This window comes from Coffea arabica, chromosome 4e (assembly GCF_036785885.1).
Source record: "Coffea arabica cultivar ET-39 chromosome 4e, Coffea Arabica ET-39 HiFi, whole genome shotgun sequence".
Lineage (NCBI taxonomy): Eukaryota > Viridiplantae > Streptophyta > Magnoliopsida > Gentianales > Rubiaceae > Coffea > Coffea arabica.
The window spans coordinates 43524611-43545251 of NC_092317.1; the positions used below are offsets into that span (position 1 = coordinate 43524611).

The 20641-nt window shown below is 35.5% G+C and overlaps 1 protein-coding gene across 1 annotated transcript; it reads right to left on the reverse strand.

The window, feature by feature from the left end:
- Positions 1 to 1750: 1750 nt before the first annotated feature.
- LOC113741029 (uncharacterized) lies at positions 1751 to 3064 on the reverse strand. The gene has a single exon (XM_072046642.1). It carries the CDS (start codon positions 3062 to 3064, stop codon positions 1751 to 1753), a length of 1314 nt encoding a protein of 437 aa, XP_071902743.1.
- Positions 3065 to 20641: the final 17577 nt, after the last annotated feature.

The window sequence follows — 20641 nt, forward strand, 5'->3', positions numbered from 1 at the left end:
TCTTTCCTCTTTTTTTCAACTCAAACTTGCCCCAGTGTGGGGTTTGCGATCCTCAGGGGTTGCCAAACAAAATAATTTATTCTGAACGTTCAAAAGGGATAACTAGGAATAGAATGTTTAATTGGAAAGGAAGAAGGCCTGACTTTCATTCCATTCCTCGCATTAACCCTGAAAGGAAACTTCCATTTGTCAGATGAACAATTTCTTACACATATCTGAATTGATTGGTTGAGGGAAAACTTGTCTATCCATTTTTACTAGAACAGGTGCTCCACCAGGGAATACCTTTTTTGACAATAAAAGAATCTTGCCAATTTGGGGCAAAATCTTCTTTTGGCCTCATCTTGCACCAACAAAAACTACCTCAACGCTTTGTCTCACCGTCTGAATAGTCACGATTTGACCCTTATCATAGTTATTAAAACCAACCTAGACATCAACCCGGCAAGAGGACCGGGTTGACGGGTCAGTGGTTCAACCGGTGGGTCACGGGTTGAACCGCCGGGTCACAATATATAATTAAAAAAATAATATAATTAAATAAACATGAAAATTATAATATAAGTACAGAAATTCTTAAAACTTAATAAGTTATAACCTGTTCATAGTTCATACCTCATAGTTCATTTCACACACATAATCCATAACCATATGCCATCCACAATTCATGAATTCAAACTAAAATCAGTAAATTACACACAAATATAATGATAAATCTAAGTATCAAACCATGAAACATAAGTCATAAACGACCAATTCAATACAACCAAACATAAAGTCATAAACATAAACAACACCACAATTATCACTTGAGCAGTTCACTCCATAATTCATGCCCATGGTCCCAACTTCTGCCAAATTCAGTACCACCAAGTTCATTTACATCACAGCCTGCATTAAGGTCATTTCTTTCAACATTCTCTTCATTATTGGTCTCATCTTCATCTCTAGTGTCCAAATCATCCAAATTTAGAGTTTCATCTACATAAGTACAAAAATCAACGAATCATTCACTAAATTTAGATAATATTTAGCCAAAAATGAAAAAAAAGAATAAGCAAGCATATGGCTCAAATAGAATAACTCACCACTTTGTCGGCTGATAGCAAATGTAGCTATTTCATTTCTAAAACTTTCTAATTCAGCTGAAGTTAACTGTGAAGGTTCATCATCCAAAATCCAAGTTTTATTGGCGCTGAAGTCCTCAAAATCAATAGGATCATAATTTCTACCCCTTGCATTTCTAATAATACAAAACATTAAAACTAGTTAAATAACAAATGTCATCATATTAAAACAAAAATCAGATTGCAAAATGTAGTTTACCTTTGTTGTAATCTTAAATTGTAGAGTACATAAACCAAATCGTTTAGTCTTTGATGCTCCAATCTATTTCTCTTCTTTGAGTGGATATGTTCAAATAAACTCCAATTCCTTTCACAGCCAGAAGCACTACAAGTTTGGCTTAGAACACATATAGCTAGTTTTTGCAAATTAGGTGCAGTGCTACCATAACATGTCCACCATTGATCTATTGCAATAAATAAAAAAAAAGGTCAGATTATAGTATTTTACAATTAAAATCAAATCATCAATAAAAATGAAGTTAATTTTTGGGTACCTAGAAGCATGACATCACGATCTCGTATAGCAGAAACTCTACCAAAATCACCTTCAGCTTTACGAAATAATCTCATCTCTCCGGTCAAATTACTCATCAAATCAGGATTTGCATAGGAATATCTCTCAATCACATCCAAAAGTCCTGATGTTGTGTGCCTATGCTTTTCCAAATCAAGAGAATTGTATTGATAAGCAGGATTGAGCCAATAACCGGCAGCATGAAGATTTTGTGAAGCTGACTATCCCATCTTGAATTAATTATTCTTAAGAAAGGATCAACTGTTTTCTTTTTTCTTGAGAATCTTCTCAAAAGCTCTTCTCTGGCTCTATGCATGGCAGCATACAAGTATCCCATAGCAGGCCTTTCATCACTATCAACAATTCTTAGAACTCGAACAAAAGGCTCAGTTAATTGAACGATTATAGCACATTCCTTCCAAAACAGAGAATCTAGCACAAGATCCACAAATTTTTTTGCTTTACTCTCCTTAGCATATGCTGAAAAGGTCCATTCTTTTGAAGTCACCATAGCTCTTAAAGCATCTTTTTGCACTAAAATACTTTGCAATGCAATGAAATTAGTAGCAAAACGTGTAGGAGCAGGCCGAATAATTTCTTTTCCACCAGTGTATTTTCTCATCAAATGCAACGGATAACAATGATTATAAATATATTTTGTTATTTTTGAAGCATGTTCAACCACTTTACTAACCTCATCTAACTTGCCCATATCATGCAACATCAAATTTAGGCAATGAGCAGCACATGGAGACCAGTAAAGTGTTGGAAATTCCCTTTCTAATAATCTTCCAGCAGCAACATAATTGGCAGCATTGTTAGTAATGAAGTGTACCACATTTTCCATCCCAACAAATAAAACCACTTCTCTAAATAGCTTATACAACATTTCTGCAGTCTTCGAAGCATCCGAGGCGTCAACTGATTTCAAAAAAATAGTTCCTCTAGGGCAATAAGCTAGAAAGTTGATGAGAATTCTCCTTTGTTGGTCAGTCCATCCATCAGCCATAATAGTACATCCAGTTTCTTTCAAAGTTGTACGAAAGCTATTAACAAAATTCTTGACTTGCTCAACATTTTTTGTCAATAAATAGCCACGCAAGTCATAGAAATTAGGTGCTTTGTAACCAGCTCCAAAAGAACAAGCAGCATCAAACATTGTTTGATAATATGCAGAGTTTGCTGCATTGAAAGGGATGGAAGCATCAATCATCCACTTCGCAACTGCCAAGTCAACCTTCTCTTTAGCTTCTTTGCTTTGCATCACACTTTTGATGGATGGTTGACCTCCTGGAGTAGCTCTTGGCATAAAAAAAGTCCCTATTGTTTTCCCTTTTTTGTGCTGTTGAAGAACTTTTTTTCCTTTTGAAACTTCAGTAGTGGGAGGCGGATGAATCTCTTGAATATCTTCTGTATCTTCCATGTATACCTCCTCTTCATGTCGTCTTAGATCTTGACCATATAAATCACTTGCCCTTTAGCGTTCTTTCAAGCTTCTTTTCTAGCATTTCAAATCTAATCTGTTCATCAACCTTTGGACAAGGTGTTGTCTCCCCTTTTACACCTGCAAGGTGCTGCTTGAATCAATTGATGCCATCTCCTCGAATTCTTTTTTCACAGTGAATGCATACCAAGCACTTAACTTTTTTGTTAGACACAGAATCTTCTCTACAGTGAGACCATGCAGGGTCCGTCTTTCCCCTTGTTAGAGGTTGATTTTGAGAATTTGATATACTAGGTGTTGGTTCTGTACTTGGTGTTTGAGATGGTGTTTCTCCAATAGAGTCCATTACAAATATCTGAAAAGTTTGGACAATGATCCACTTCAGAAAATTACTATAAAAATTACTGAAAAGCTGTCAGGGATATACTATAAGCTCAGTGGTACACATTTTAGACTTTGAAAGAGAACTTAGGGGCTTATAGAGCTCTACAAAATAGGATCGAGGAAGGTCTTGTAATATACTACAAAAGACATGCATATGACAAGAAGAAATCTTAGCATAAAAGTAAACATAGAAGGGGAACAATGAAAAAATATATTTGCGATTAAAAGGCAAACACCACAATTACGTCTAATGTAAATATCATCAGACTTTCTAGTTACAGTTCCTGCCTCTGCAAGGAAAGGTCCTACAAATACCAAACTGCAATATAGAATTGTCAACCTGCCAGAGTACGAGCAAGTTATGAATGATGGAACAACTAATACTGCACAATACATGCTTCAGGGATAAACATACAACTTATCAGTAGGTTAGTGAACTTGAACTGAAAATCTATGCAGAAGGGAATTAGTCTAAGAACTGGGAAAAGGAATAAACAAAATCACTGCATAAGAGCTGGCAGCTTCAATGGAGCTCAAATAAATTGTCTTAGAAATCATCTAGGCAGCCTTTACGAGGTTATCGCATGGTCCAAATTGTGCAAGCTTTCTACCATAACAAACTGAATAATGCACTCATTATGCAATCAGTCTTTCCATCACTTTCTCAGCAGCGTTATATACATATATATGACTAGATGTACAAAACTCCTAACTTGGAGAGAAACAGATTAGCACTTGGTGCCGTGGTGTGTGCAGATTCGTGAGCAGAAAGCTGGACTGCTGGAGTATTTCTTACCTTCAAGGCTTCACTGGCTTACAAACCTTCAAGCCTTCAATGGCAGCTTCAGAGGCAACGATAGCTTCCTGGAAGAAATCTGGCAGCGGCTGCGGCAACTTCAAACTTCCAAGGTACCGTGGTGTGTGTGCCCAGCCGCAAGGCTTCACTGGCTTACCGGCACAAAGCTTCAAGCCTTCAATGGCAGCTTCGGTGGCAGTGCAGCAGCTTCCTGGAAGAATTCTGGCAGCAGCTGCGGCAACTCCGAACTTCGAACTTACAAGGTGCCGTGGTGTGTGCCTAGCTGCAACGAGCGGCAACAAAGCTTCAAGCCTTCAATGGCAACTTCGGTGGCAGCGGCAGCTTCTTGGAAGAATTCTGGCAACGGCTGTGGCAACTCCAAACTTCCAATTGCTTGCCTTAGACTCTCAGAGCAACTAGCAAAGCAAAGGAAAGAAAAATTGAAAGCCGAATCCCTGAAAAATTGAAAAGGAATTGAAAATTGCTTGTCGAATTCCTTCCTAAATGCTGAAGAAGTTCTCAATTCATTCTCACTTCTCAGAGAAACAAAGAAGAAGGAATCCCTAAATGCCTAAATTCCCAGTGACGACTGAATCCGAATGGCCGAATCCTCCCTTTTCAATTTTTCTGATTTTTTTCTCTCCTAATTGGCTAAAAACATAGCGAAAAGACGATAATGCCCATGTAGTGTGAATAGTCAAAATAAAAGAATTAGGTAAAACGGTAACTTCAAAAAATTTGCCAAAACCCACCGGGTTTATCAATAACCGCCGGTTCTAGCGGTTCACTGGTTAAACCGTCCGAGTTGAGCAGGTCGAAGCGGGTTCTTTGCAACTCCGACCTAACTAGTAACCCGGCCCGGGTTCATGACTGGGCCATCGGTTTGACCGGTTCGATCACCGGGCCGGGTTTAATAATTATGCCTTTTATGGTAAGCACGGGCCAATCCTTTTGATAATATTGATCATGACAAGCTGCATTTAGCTGCTTCTTATCAAGTGACCACTGATTTTTATTTCCTTAAACTTGATCCCAATTTGGCTTGAATTTCTTTTTATACCATTCAAGTCTCTTTGAAACATTTTCGAATTTCTCTTCACTACTCTTTTTCATTTTGAAATTCAAATTTACATTCGTGAGATATCGAGATTTCTACCATTAAATTTCGGAACAGTGATAGCCAAAAGGTCAGAGGATTTTATTCTTGATCATCTGAAAAGATGTAAGTAACACAGTATATAGAAAACTGTACATTTTATTGATTTCAAGATGAAGATCAAACCTAATAGCATGTTACTTGTTAAACAAGACATGTCTTCAAAAGTCACTTGATTCAAGACTATTTACAAAAACGTAGTTAAACACAAGACACAGGCATAAATGATTTTCATTGATTTTAACCAAAGACAATTCCCAAAGTTTATCGAAACTCCGTTCAAGAGGGAGGGATCTCACTAGTTCGGGATTTTCAAATTTTCACATTGGGGATAAATGCTTAAAAAGTGTCCTTGTGTTCGGAAAAGGGAATTGTAATTATTCTCGGTCCTTGTTCTCCCATTTTCCTTAGCACTATATCTCCTGCTTCGATCATATCCTGTATTTTATGTTTCAATACCCTGCAATTATTGGTGGGATGCCCAAGAGCTCCAGAATGATAAGCGTAGACGGCTTGAGGGTATAGCCAGAGGGAATACCTCTAGAATAGATCTTGGGAGGTATAACACCAATTTTTCCTGCAGCTTTGAGTTATTTGTACAATTGATCAATGGATCGGCCCAAGTTGGTAAATGTTCGATATGGTTGGGATTCAGATTTCACTGTTTAGAGGATAAGTTTGGTTGTTTGATTGAACAGGTCTTGGATTATAAGGAGGGTGAGATCTAGTTTGAAGATTGGGTTGAAAAATTGGGACGGGTAGTATAAGTGGGTTTACATAGTTTGGCCGAAATCGAGGGTGATTGATAGTAGTATGGTAAACAGAGCGTGGATTTGGGTAATATGGATATGGATATGAGTAAGTGGATTGACTAGCAGGTAAGGGATCATACTGAACATTGCTGACCAACTGATCAATCACGCGCTGTTGTGTGGTTATCTCCATGCTTAACTCATTGATTTTGTTTTAACACTTCGCTCAATTGAGCTCTCAGATTTTCAAGGTCGGATGTTGGCGTCATGGCAGACCTATCGGATGACTCAGGATGTGTATTCATGTTTACACTATTTCTCAAAACTTGGCTACGTGATCGTGTAATGATGGAGCTTCTTCGTGTAGCTATGTTTATAATTACCTGAAAATTTAGGAAAAATCCTATTTAAATTCTCCTCTTGATTAACTGCTGACAAAAAGAAAGAAAAAGATAAAGACTGGAGTTAGTAAAAAATTAAAGTAATTCGGATGCATGTCTTATTGGGGTAGCCATTTTTGTGCCAAGGGTAGACCTAACATGAGAATGCAATCCTCTAGGGTAGGCACATACAATACCTGATGAATCCGATCAACTTATTGATATTCGAGTGAAAAATAACTTGAAAATTTTGACCAATTGGAGTGACAAGAGACATTTGTCCTAACAAAATGAGGACAAAGTTTAAATGGATTGATTACCTTGATTAACACATAAAATGATGTGTGAAAGAGCCTATTCTTGAAAGGATTGCAACGTCTTGACTAATTTATCAGTGAACCTTAGATCGAAATCCTAAAAGAGAATAAACGGGTCAAATGGATCGGATGAAATTGATAATTTATTTGAAATTGACTAGATCATCCTAAATATGGGTGAACTGGTCAAATGAATTGAATGAAATTGATGATTTATTTAAAATTGACTGGATCACCCTAAAAATGAACAAATTGATAAAATGGGTTGGATGAAATTGATGATTTATTTCAAAATTGATTAGATTGTCCTAAAAATGAATGAATTGATAAAATGGATTGGATGAAATTGGTCAAATTGATTGAATTATATTGCCCTAAAAAAATGAATAATCGGTTTAAATGGATTGAATGAAATTGATGATTTATTCAAAAAAATTGATTGAATTGTCTGCCCATTGGTAGTTTCAAAAAAAATTTATTGTGATGCATTAGTCTATGAGTCTTCTAAAATCAAGATTTGGTCTCAATATATTTACCATCTTAACAATGAGGACTTATTTGTGAATTTTTTCAACTTAATGTCCTTTACGCAAGGGATTTTTTACCAATTCTGATAAAATGGCCAAAAAATGATTGTTAGATGCTCATGTTCTAATGTGCAAAAATTGCTCTGTCATCTTCAAAAAGATCGGATCCTATCTTATCTCGTGCACTACCCCTTTGGACGGTACAAGAAGTATAGACGTGCAAGTCTCATTGGACTACATATTCGAAAAACAAGATGGCTTATTCCTAACACGAGATTCCCTAAATAGTATTCCCTTTAAGGTTTATGCATGATACCAATTTATCAAAACAATTAAATATGTAATTTGAAATGAAAACATGACCTAAGGGACCTTTCGTATGCTAGGGTGGGCCTAAAAATGAAATGCAATTATTAACTTACAAATGCAAACATCAGAATTTAAGCGTGCAATAACCTATCTAAGAGGGTAGATTCTAAAAGAGTATGTGATGACTCGCAAAAATTTACTTATTTAATCTCCTATTTCTAGCTTATTTAATTATTTATTTGGCTTTTTACTCCGAATATTATTTTCTAAGCTCTTGAGACCTAATTACATGAAAATATAGTTTCATTATATTTTTAAAATGACTTGTTTCAAAGATTAATTTTCGGGAGCTCGTTTAGTGAAAATAGTAAACACGTCTTTGGAAATCTTGACCGATTGAGAGTACAATAAGTTTGGAATATTGGAGACATGTACAATGGACCTAAATTAGGTATTTTAATGTTTAAATACTCAAGTGATAGTTATTAGTACTATCGTTATAAGAATTTCTCGAAAGTTTCGCGTTATCGCGCTTAAATTGGAGATACGCGTTTTCACATGCGCGATTTAAATTGAGGAACGTTAGACCCTTATTTTGGGACAATTAAGAGTGAATAATATTTATATGAATATAAGTGCATTAGAGGTTTAGTGCACTAGTGAAACAAATGCAAGAGGAATCGAGCCCGAATCGCGCGCGTACGCGCACTAGTGAGAGTTGACTTTTGCACAATTATGGGCCACACAAATGAAGCTTCTCTTGGAAGCTAAAATCTGATCACTCTCTCTCTCTCTTGCGCTCCAAACAGCCGGCCATCTCTCTCTCTCTCTCAACCTCCAAGTTTCAAAATTTCTTCTCACAAAAACCTCACCAATCTTCATCCAAATCCTACCAAATTTCATACACACTTAGATCCACTCTTGGACACCACATTGAGCTGCAAAAAGGAGCTAAAACTCACGGTTTTTCTGGAGCAATGGGGACCGAAAATCACTGCCTTGGTCTTCAACTAGAGTAGGTAACGATCAACTACCGAAATCTTGTTTTATGGAGGTTCAATTGCGCGTATAAACTCTTGCATGCATGTGGGTAGTCTTGGTTATGGTGTAAAATGAAATGGGTGGGCTCTATGAACTCTCACCTTCGTCTTGGGGACTGATTTCATGCTTGATGATGGATTTAATGTTGGTTTAGTGCTCAAAAAGGTAGATTAATGGTGTATAACTAATAGAAACTTCAAGGAGTGCATGGAGTAAAAAGTGACCGTTTTACCCCTGCCTTGTCCGACCATTTTTGTGTAAAATTTTGAGGTTCTAATGACTTGATTATGTTGTTTACATGTTATTGTGAGTGTGTACAAAATTTCATTGAAAAATAACATGATTTGGTTGGTCAAATGAGTTGATTTCCAAAGTTAGTAAAACTGGAAAATGAATCCCGTATTGCCCAGGCAGTCATTTTGTATCGTCCATAACTCTGTACTCCGATGTCAAAATTGAGTACCATCAGTGGCATTTGAAACTAGACATTCCCAGGTTTCCATTGGTACCAAATGCACGTTCTGGTTCCACTTGAGTGAGCCACACCATTCGATTGAAAATCACTGTCCTGTTTCGTTTCTCTCCAGGAGACAGGACAGGACTTGTATCTTGATGCTCAAAAACGAGCTGTTTGTGGATAGAATTTGAAAATGGTTTCTTCTGATAAAATTCATATTTATGAGAGAGCTTTCCAACGCCATCAACCACGCCAAATTCCAAGTTGAATTGAGTGAGTTGTGGCCAAAGTTTGAAACTGCTACAGTGATAGAATTTTCCACTTGGACAGATTTGTAACTAACAATGATTTGGGACTTGTTGTTTTGGAAACTTTGATGTCCAACATCTACCAAACTTTATATTAGATGTTCCTTGGACTTTATTTCACAAATAAACCAGATTTGGCTTGGTTGCTTTGGACAAAATGTTTAAAAAGGAAAGAAGAACTAGAAGACAGTTTTACCTTGGGGAAATTTCTTGAACTTTGATGGTTTAGTTAACTACCTTCCCGTGTGAATTTTCAAATGAAATTTGATAGAAGAGTAATCCTCATATGGAGGTTTAATTGTGCGAAATTTGGTAATATTCTAAGACCATTTTGATATGCAAATGATGTCACAAAATTTGCTCATCGAATCTGGAAAACTTTTCGTTTTCTCTTAGCCAAATGGTCAAATCTAATTTGGGGAGTTTTATTTCGAAAATTTGGATGTCAATGGTCTTTAAATTGCTCAGTGGATGTTTATGAACTCTTGGTTTCAATAATGGAGAGATTTGGAACTAATTTCATGGTACAAAAAGTTTGTAAACAAAAGAAAAGTGAGAAGGTAGTTTAGCCTTGAAACTCTTCATAAACTTTGGTTGTTTTAATGACTGCCTTACCGTGAGAGTTTTTGTATGAAACTTGGTAGAAATGTTGTTCACGCATGGAAGATTTAGTGTACCAAGTTTGATGTATTTCCAATGCCAACTCGGTGACCAAATGATACTTCGAATCTAGTCTTCAAACCTGGAAAATAGCCCAATAGTCTTAGCTTTTTCAGCAACTTGGAGCTACTATATCTTGGTACTCAAAACTCCGATTCTTGTTTCTCTTATTGTGTTTTAAACCTTGTTTGTAACACTAATTGATTTCCAAATTTTAAAGGTTAGTTCAAAACAAGTGAATTTTGCCGAATTTCCAAAGTTGGCCAAAAACCAACTTAAATCTGTCTTGGTAATTCAAGTTACCAACTTTGAGCCAATTTTTGAATGTCCTCCACTTGGATTCATTGAAAAGTGTCTTCTAGGAATTTTTAGTACTTTCAAAAAGGTTTCCAATGGTACCAAGTTTTCCAATTTTTGACATGTAGAATGTGAGATACGATTTTTTCAAAGTATCGTATCAAACCTGGAAATTTTCCGAATTTCCAAGGAAAGGGAGTTTCAAATATTCCTTATTCCTTCGATATTACTCGAACATTTTATACTTGATTTCCAAAATGAAAACTCGATTGCTCTTGTACTTTAAGAAACTCCACTTGAACCTCGATTTACGAGTAATTGAGGTTCATTTTCATAAGATTTCCTTAGATTGCTCTAGCGTACAATCTTCCTCGATAATTAGAGATTTGTAGTGATATTGAGTGGTAGTTGATTATTGTTTGATCAGGCACTCGAGGGAATCTTCAAGAGGATCTCGGAGCGGACACCTAAAACGCTTGTTTGAGAACTACTCGCTTGTTTTGACTAGGTGAGTGTTCCATATAGGAATACGTAATTGAATAAGTCTAGGACATACTTATTCATGATTATTAAGTGTTAAGTACTATGTGTTAAGTATTTACCACACTCATGCCTATTTAAGAAATGTATACTTGAATTGCATATTTACATGAATTGGTTAAATGATTAACCATATCAAATGACCCTAAGAACTTGGTACCTGCTTAACTTGCTAGATTGCTTGCTAGCCTACTTGGTTTTGATAAATAAAGTCGAGTGTGTACTTCATCGCACTCGTTCTCTTTTGAGATGAATAACTCATGCTTGAAAATGCTCGAATAACATGACTTGGTATGCCAAGGTTGCAAACGTCGTTGGAGTGAATCTCCTCGACTCTCACATGGTAAAAATGGGATAACGGCCAATGATGGCCTATCAATATGGCAAATGCCTGTCAAATAACCGTCACTACTCAACCGTTAACCGCTAACCATTAACCGTGAACCGTTTATCAAATCACATGACTACCTGATTACTTGATTATCTGTTTACTCGATTTCCAATTTACATGATTATGTGATATCCGTGAATTACATGCTCCCATGAAATCAACTTGTATTGCTTACGTGCTTATGTGCTAAGTATCCACTTGATTACTTGATTATCATGAATCACATGTTATATGAAATTGTCCATCATTGTTAGGCAAATGTGTACTTTACCTCACTCGACCTACTCAAATAATGAATTTTACCTTTTGTCGAATTATTTGATTACTTGTGCATGTTGTAAGCTCTAAGCTGAACTGGGCCCTGCTCATGGTTACTAACCTACTCGAGCCAGGACTGGGTTCGGTCGGGTAGGTTGGAACCTTGGAACACCGTTTCAGTATACTCGAGTATTACCAATGGAGGGATAAGGTGATGACCAGTCAAACCGAGGGGATCCGGAAGTCATAAGCTGCAGATGACCGACAGAGTTCCACTGGAACACCGTATCCTTCAATGTGTGTTTATTTTACATAATGATAACCGTTTTATGAAAACGTGCCATACCTGTGATATGCTCAAATTACCTGCACAATGATTATTGTCTCATGATAACACGCCATTATGTAACCTTGAACCATGCATTTGATATGCCCAACTTACTTGATTTATTTGAACTGTTAGAGTGTCTTGGAACCTCACTGGGCTGTGTAACTCATACCACGTTGTGGATTTCTTTTTCAGGGTTAGAGACCAAGGGTGCTCGTGAGTAGTACTAGATTGTTCTCTTTTGAAGACTTTAAGTTATATTATAACGGATGGCTATTGTACCCTTTTCCGTTGGGTTGTATTTAAGTTTGAAAGCTACATAATTGTAAGTGTGAGATATTTGAAGTACTTTAGTTATGTATTGAAGTTATTTGAAGTATTCCTAGTCTTGAATTGTGGATTGTACCGAGTCCTGGCGAGAGTTGGGCAGGCGTCCCGCGGATACCCTTCGGTTCGCCTTAGGGAGAAGTGGGGGCGTCACAATTGGTATCAGAGCTTAGGTTTCAGATCTTTGTAGTGTATCCTAGACTTAAATGTTTAGGATGCCGGATTGTGGGACTGTTCTGAAAGTTAAATGATTGCTTGTAGCGATGAAATTTAGAGCCACTTCACGTGGTCTCTACAAAGGAGCAAGATAGGACCAAGTGGTGTTATGGTCCTTACTATGTGATTGAGTAAAGGCTTAAATGCCCTTCTAGAAATGTAAGCTGTGAATCATGAATGTTATAGGTTATAAAACCTTTATCTTGATAATTGGAGGGAATTTGATATGTATGTTGGGTAGGAATCTCGAATGTGGTGATTTACTCTTGGGACCGGCCGGCTCGAGTTGTGAATTACCTTATTTCGGATTCTTGTACCCGAGTACTTAAGAGTGGAAAGCAACCCTAAGGGCTTGATATCTCCATTTGTGGGGAATAGGAATGAATTGATATTTCATGTGAATGGTTACAGGAAACCAATAATTGTTTGGTTAAGATGGTACGATAATTAAGAGTGGAAGATGAAAAATATCGTAACCCAAAAGATCCTTGTGTTGGGATTGAAATCGAGCATGTTAGGGAACGAGAATCGTCTAATTCCAAGTGCTATGGGCGCAGAGTACACCATCCGCCTACCTAAAGAAATCAATCCTAATCTTACAAGTAAATGTGGGAGGCGCCCACGAGAAAGAAAAAATAGGATAAAAGTAATGCATACACGTATGAGATGGTTTCTTTTGAGGGGAAGGATTATAATACCATCAAATGCAGGTGAAAGTTCTAGGGTGATATCCCCCCCTAAGATGCAAGCGCAATATATAAACATAAGTGAATGAAAGAAAATAAACACATTATTCATCATATACACGGATATCGAGACGATTGCGCGTATGAATATGCCAAAAACCCTAAAAAGGAAAAATGCGACCTAAAACCTCCAAATGTGATATGTAGAAAAGGTTAGAAAAAGAAAATGATTGATTAAATCAAATGCTCGAACTCTCTAAAAAGTTCCCAGTGGAGTCGTCAAGCTGTCGCGCCCCATTTTTAATGAAAAATGAAAATTTACGAGTTTATATAAAATTAATTTTTGATTAATTTTGATTGAAAAATGAGTTTTTGATTTGTAGAGAATTAATTAAAAAAAATGGCCTAAAATGGGGTTTAAAATGCGACAATTTTGGCTCAAAATAATAGTTTAAAAAGGATTTTTAATAAAAAATAGTAGTCGCCACTTGGTATTGAGTTAAGGTGTACCAAATTACCTACAATGAATTTTAAATCAAAAAATAGCTAGAATCCTTTTTAAACGACTCCAAGTCTACGAAAACTAAGAGAAAAGGGGTCACGGTTGAACAAAGGGAAGGCAAAGATAAAATCCAAGGCACCTTTTCAATCTAACTAAGGTTAGTTGCGTGATTTAGTCAAAAATTTTATTATTTAACCTAAAATTTATCACAATTGGATGTCATATATGGATGCAAAAACCTAAACCTAAGAGGATATCGAGGGAGGGTCGGAATATCTCTTCAAAGGTTAATTGGTGCAAATCACATTAATTGTGATGCCCAAGTTGACTCTTTGAAGAGGTCACAAATATGCAAAAATATGAGACTCGATGGAAAGAAAGAAAATAATAATTTATACAAATATACATGACCTAAAGGAATGTATCATAATGGGTGCGGGGGGCTATAATTCGTCACTCAATTTTCCTTTTTATAAAGGGAATACGAGCGTGTTAAGGCTAAGAAGCCATACTCGTCCAAATCCCATATATAAAGGGCTATTTTCTAATCAACCAAATGATCTAACCTATTTTTAATTTTCCTTAAATGAAAATGTAATTCTAATGTCATGTCTCACACGTAGGGATAAGGGATATATACACAGGGGAAACATCATGAAAAAACGGTAAGGATCCTGAAAAAGTAGAAAATATGCATGAAATGTAATGATTTATCACACAATATGATCTAGTGCGTAGACGGTTCCTAATGGTCTAACGTTGGACCAGTTCATGTTTTCAAGTTCTCACTAGTATTGGACTAGCGAGAAATCTGAACAAAGGGTCACAATTAGCGTGGGACTAGTGTGGTAATATCATATATTTATTATAACTAAACAAATCATATAAAATATATTAAAAGCAAGTAAACACATTATATCACATAGAGCACATCGCATATAAGCATGATATCTAGATAGAATGACCCTAAGAAAGCGAGTAAACATGTAAACACACAAGCATGCAAGCACATAAAGCAAATAAGAGCAAATAGAAACCTAACTATTACATCTGGGGGCCTTAACTACAATAAAAAAAAGGGAAAAAAATAAAATAATAACCTAACTATTACAAATTGGCATTCAATTGCCTCTCCAATAATCAAAAATTAAATTAAAATAAGTATACAAAATTAAAACCAATAAGGTGAATAAATGAATAAATGAATTAAAATAAAATAACAAACATTCAAAAAACATGCAATTACATACATAAAATCACATAAGAGCACATAAGATCAAGTAAAATCAAAATAAAGGAGTAGAGTGTACCTCCCATGAATTGGTGTTCTAATGAAATGAAATTTCCCTTATTCACCCTCCAACACAAAAAAAAAACGATTAAGGCACGACTTTAATTATCAAATAATCATAAGGAGGGAAATAAACATGAAATTGAACAAGTGAAACATTTAAATGAAAGTAAACAACCTATATTCAAAAAATTAAGACAAGCAAGGACCTAATTGAAATAATTAAAAAAGTTTGAGGGGTCAATTTATTATTATCACAAATATTAAGGGTCTAAAATAAAATAAGATTAAGGGCTTAAGATGAAGCCTACCAAAATCAAATGCTAAAATTAACCAAAAAAAATGAAAACCCATTTGCTATAATTAAACAACAAAATTACCTAAAATTTCACTAAAAAACCAAATCAAAACTATAAATCTATCAAAAATTATTAAACCTTTAAATTCTCTCCTAAAACTTATGAATAATCTGTCCAAAAATCATTGAAGCATGCCAAAGAAAGTTAACATTTAAAAAGGACAAAATGGAATAAGTTTTCCAATTTTGTGAGCTATAGTAACATTATAGGGAACTTGAGGGGCTGAAGTGCAATTTTTGAAAAAGTTTCATGCAACGGATTCGAAGAAATCTTCTTCTTCTTCTTCTCCGCTGGTTTCCTTCTGAAACTTTGCAGCTCATCCAATTGAGACGTCTTACGCAATCTCAAATCAAGCCAGCAAACTCATGAACCAAACCCATTAAAACTTCAACACACTTTAATTAACACAACAAAAAATGCTGGAGACAAGTCATTGAAGATCCAACAAAGAACTAAATGGAAAAACATGCCATCAACCGAGAAAAAAACCAGTTTTCTGGTGAATCCTAGATGGGTCTATCAAAAGCTAACACTCCTCAGCCAACCCATTGAACTATCAAGCATCAGACTAGTCTAAAGCTTTGACAAAATCAAACCATCAAAAGCCACTTTCTCCACAGCATCAGTAACCACGCAAAAAGAAAAATCCAAGAAACCCATCTATGCAAATGATTCCAAAATCTCATACAAAGTGTTAAACCAACTATTGAAGGAAGATTATTGTTACCTATGACCAGTTGACGTGCTGAATCGATGCGAAGAAACTGGAAGCAATCGTCCAGTGTGCCAAAATGAAGCAAAAAAAACTTCTTTCCCAGTTCTTCAAGGATGACGTAGACAGCGAGTTCAAGCCCACTTTTGGTGATGTTGAACTCGTTTTTTCCTGAAATGTTCAACACGAAGTCTCCTTCCTAAGCAACGAAGATTACCCATAAAAAATAATTTTCCCAAAAAAAGTTATAAACAGTTCAGAAAATGGCCGGGAAGACCCCTGAATCTCCAACCCTGGCTCAAATTTTTGACGAAAAAATTGTCCTTTTCTCTCTTTTTCCTCTCTGATTTCTCTCCCTTTTTGCTCTCTCCGACACACCCTCTCTCTTTCAGACTCTCTCCTCCCTTTTCTGGTTTCTCTTCTCTCTTTCTCTCTTCTATTCTTTCTCCCGTCCCTGTCCCAGAAAACCCTCTTTTTCTGTTTCTTTTTCTTGCCTTTCTTTTGTTTCTTGCCCGCAGCTCTTTTCTCTCTCCCCAGAATCTCCTCTCTTGCTCTCAGCTCCCTTTCTTTCTTGTTCTCCCTCTTTTGTTCAGTCTTGTTCCCCCCAGCTCTCGATTTCCTCCTCTTTTTTTCTTTCCCGTAGCTTCTTTTTTTTCTTTTCTTTCTTGCTTTTCTCCTTTTCCCTCTCCCTACTCAGCCGCCATCTCCTTTTTCATTTTCCTCTTTGTTTTTTCCAGATTTTTCCTAGTCTAACAAGTGTCCTTGCCACCTAACTCCTAAGTGTTATGGTGTCAAAAAAAAAAAAAAAAAAAAAATAGAGACATTTGTCTATTGCCTACCTCATACACTTAGCTAGTTTGCATGGCATTCATCTATTTTCTTTTATTTTGTTATTTTTTGTTTTCAAAACAAGTTTAGGGTAACCAAAAAATGTTAAATGCATTACTAATTTTCATTTTATTTTGAAGCGTTTGAATTTAAAAAGATTAAAACAAATTTTTTGTGAAAATTTTCTTTGTCTAGAAATTTAATGCAAAAATTCTTAAAAAGGAAAATGATGAACCTAATTTACTAAAATAAGCAAAAATGAACGCTAACTATCATTTTGCAAACTTAATCAACTAAAATAAAATAAAATAAATAAAAAACAAGAATAAATAAAAAAATAAAGCTAAAATTAAAGTAAATAAAATTGAAATTTTGGTGTCTACAGATACTTTACCTTTTCTCACACCTCGGACGAGTGTCGTCCCTTCCAATGTGGGGATAGGCTCGTAGCATTCAAATGTGTTAGGAAAACTATGCTGTTATAGCATCCCATCTACCAACAAAAATCTCTTTTCTTGATAATCAAAAGTGTCAGGATAGCTATAGTTAGTAACAAGTAGGAGTTTTTTTAACTGAGCTATACTGACACTTTTAACTACCAAGAGTTTTTTTTTTCTTTTTTTTTTGATATAGAAGCAACCTGCAGGTAGTGCTCCCTGCTATACATTCTGTCAATCAGAAACCCAAAGGACTTGTAAAATTATCCCCAAGAACAGAATGCATATAGTAATCTAAAAGCAAAAGTCAATGCTCAAATATAATTTGTTGAACTAAAAGTCAGTACCAAGTACTAACATAGTAAATCCCTAACAATTACAAACTTGAAAGATTCTCTTGTACACAAACTAAAAGATTCTGATGTGCACAAACTTGAAAGATTCTCTTGTGCACAAACTAAAAGATTCTCATCCCTAACAAGTAGAAAGAACTTGCAGTAGCTTCCAAACTTTCCAATGAAATGAGAGCCTTCAGTTATAACCACGAATATCCCATCAATCTTCACTTGGTTCCACCTGTGCACGAAGTTTGTTGTGATCATTAGATCATTATAGCTAGTAATAAAATTCCAGAAAAGCCACAATATAAGTAAGTGCATATAATACCATTTAAACTGATGTCATTAAGCAACAGTCCTTAGGCTCGTATACTTGGCCAACATAAGTAGTTGTCCAGTGAAATCATCTAAGAATGCTAAAAGTCTAGGAAGCAATAAAATGCGCACCCATTTTCAGATAAAAAATGGCAGATTTCGAATAAATCACATACTTGTAAAGCCATTGTGCTGTCGAGTAGTCAATTCCCATCAAACCAGTACGTTGTCTCACTCCATTCACAAAGCGCATGCTAACAATCTCCGCAATAGCACACAAAACAGTCTGCACGAGAATGAGCTTATAAATGATAAAATACATTATCTCCTTCCCTCAAATACACAAAACAGTCAATTTCCATCAAGGAGAACAATGTACCACACTAGAAGAGTCCAATAAGAAGAGTCATGTTAGGCAAAAGAATGCATCTTAAAAGGGCCGCAGAATGGGTTTTCTCTAAGAAACCTCTCTTTTTTTCTAACTGAATGGACAGTAATCAAGTACTTACAGGTTCTACTTGTCTTGTGCTGAAGTGCTTTGAAAGAATGATTTCCGAAACAGCCTATAGAAGTAGCAGCAACATAAATCAGGAATAGTTTTTGAGTCTGAACAGCACAGTAAGTGCTATACAGAAACCTGAACAATTCTTGAGGCTTGTAAGATGAGAAAATGCTTCCTCTTATCTCACTGGATAGATCAAACAGCAGAGATATCTTGGACAAAATTTCATGAAGCACTAACATCACAAATGAACTAATCTAAGTGCTCAATGAAGAAGTTTGAATGATTACTTGTTCACTGGATTGTCACAATTAGCACATCTAGACTATATAGTAAGCAAACATATCAAATACTAATAAACAAGGATAAGGGAGTCATTTCCGAATTATAGAACTAATTAATAACATTAAGATATTTGCTTGAGTATTTCTTTTGTCCCCTTTAAGGCATCCTATGATTAAATCATAGCAATTGAAAGAATATAGGTACAAACAAAACTCATTACGTCAGTCAACCCAGCTATTAAAAGAAATTAAAAACTCCCATAAGCCTACAGCATTTTTGTCTAAGAAAAGCCCATGACGTATCTGCTTGTGAGCATAAACAGTTAATTGGCATTAAAGACGAATTACCATGGAGTAAAACTACACAGGTATGTAGAAAACGAACTTAGAGCACAATGAAAAAGGAAATTGCAAAATGTGTACCAAAGAGAGATCAAATTAAAGAAAAAGACTAACATTCAATAGTCTGTCATTAAATACGTATTGTATAAACAATATCTCTCCCTTAGTTCCACACGGGAAAGATAAGGCCTTTTCTCTGTGTCATGAGAAAATCGAACTTTTCCCTTTTTCTCTCTTGACTTCATCCATTCCTTATTAACATTGGGATGAATCCACATATCTTCCATGTCTTCTTTCGAAGTTTTGGAGTCCCAAGTTGTATTCAATGGACCTGCTACCTCATGTATAAACACACAAAATTTCTCTTTCAGCACAAATTGGAGTGAATTAATAAAAGATAGAATGAGATTCACAGTAGTCATATCATAAAATTCAAAATGCTAATTTGATAAAAGTCAACTAGTCAGGTTTCAAGGATTGACCTAGAAAAATTGGATATAGGTTAGACTGATTAGGCACTACTTGCAAGGAATTCATATTAATAAAACACTAGAAAAGATATTTCATTCTGGAGAAAGTGCACTTCTTCTGTCTCTTTAACTAAGGTATCCAAACAGAATTACAGCTTTTTGTTTTTGTGTAAAGACAAAATAGTTAAACCCAAAATGTTCAAGAAACTAAGATGAGATATTTCTAGGATAGAACAACTTAATTTGAGTCCTCCACTTGTTCTGTCACTAAACCAACAACATAACTAGAATCATATTCCAACAGGGAGATTACATTTTTTCATAGATTAATCAGAAGATAACAAAATTTGAAATACAGTAAAAAACAACGGAACATGTGTATCTACCAATTTATAAAGCAATGATTATAATACTTGCACATTAAAAAAAATTACAAGTTCAGCTCAACTTATCACCTTCGAGTTAACAAGGAACCATACACTTATCAGCAACAGAGTCTTATGTGAGTATATATATTGACACAATTCGTTTACCCACCCTAGATTGATTAAATTGACGACTATATGAGTTATTTCAAGTTACAGTGGAACATAGCAGTAAACATTCATTGTTGCACAAAATCAAAATGATCTCCATGCCAAAAATAGCATCTTCATCAACTAGCCAGTAGAATGAGTATACTAGCTTCTAAATAGGGATTTACCTTCTTGTATTATTGTCAAAACTACAAATTAGTGTAGTATCAATATTAGAAAATGAGTTTCTTTTCACTAAATTTCTATTAGTGTATATATTATTGAGTAAATTAATATCAGTACCAAAGGAAAGAAGGTTGATATTTTATCGAACAAGTTATGGACAACAAATCCTTAAAGCTGAACAGGGAGATTTAGCAAAAAACATTATATCATATTCAGCAAAAATACTATATCAGATTCAAGTAGACAACCGAGAGGAATCAATTTAGGGCAAAAAGTTACCATGCAATTACATACCTTCAATAGGAAAGCAAGGATAGTTTGATTGCAGAGAGATTTAATAGAAAA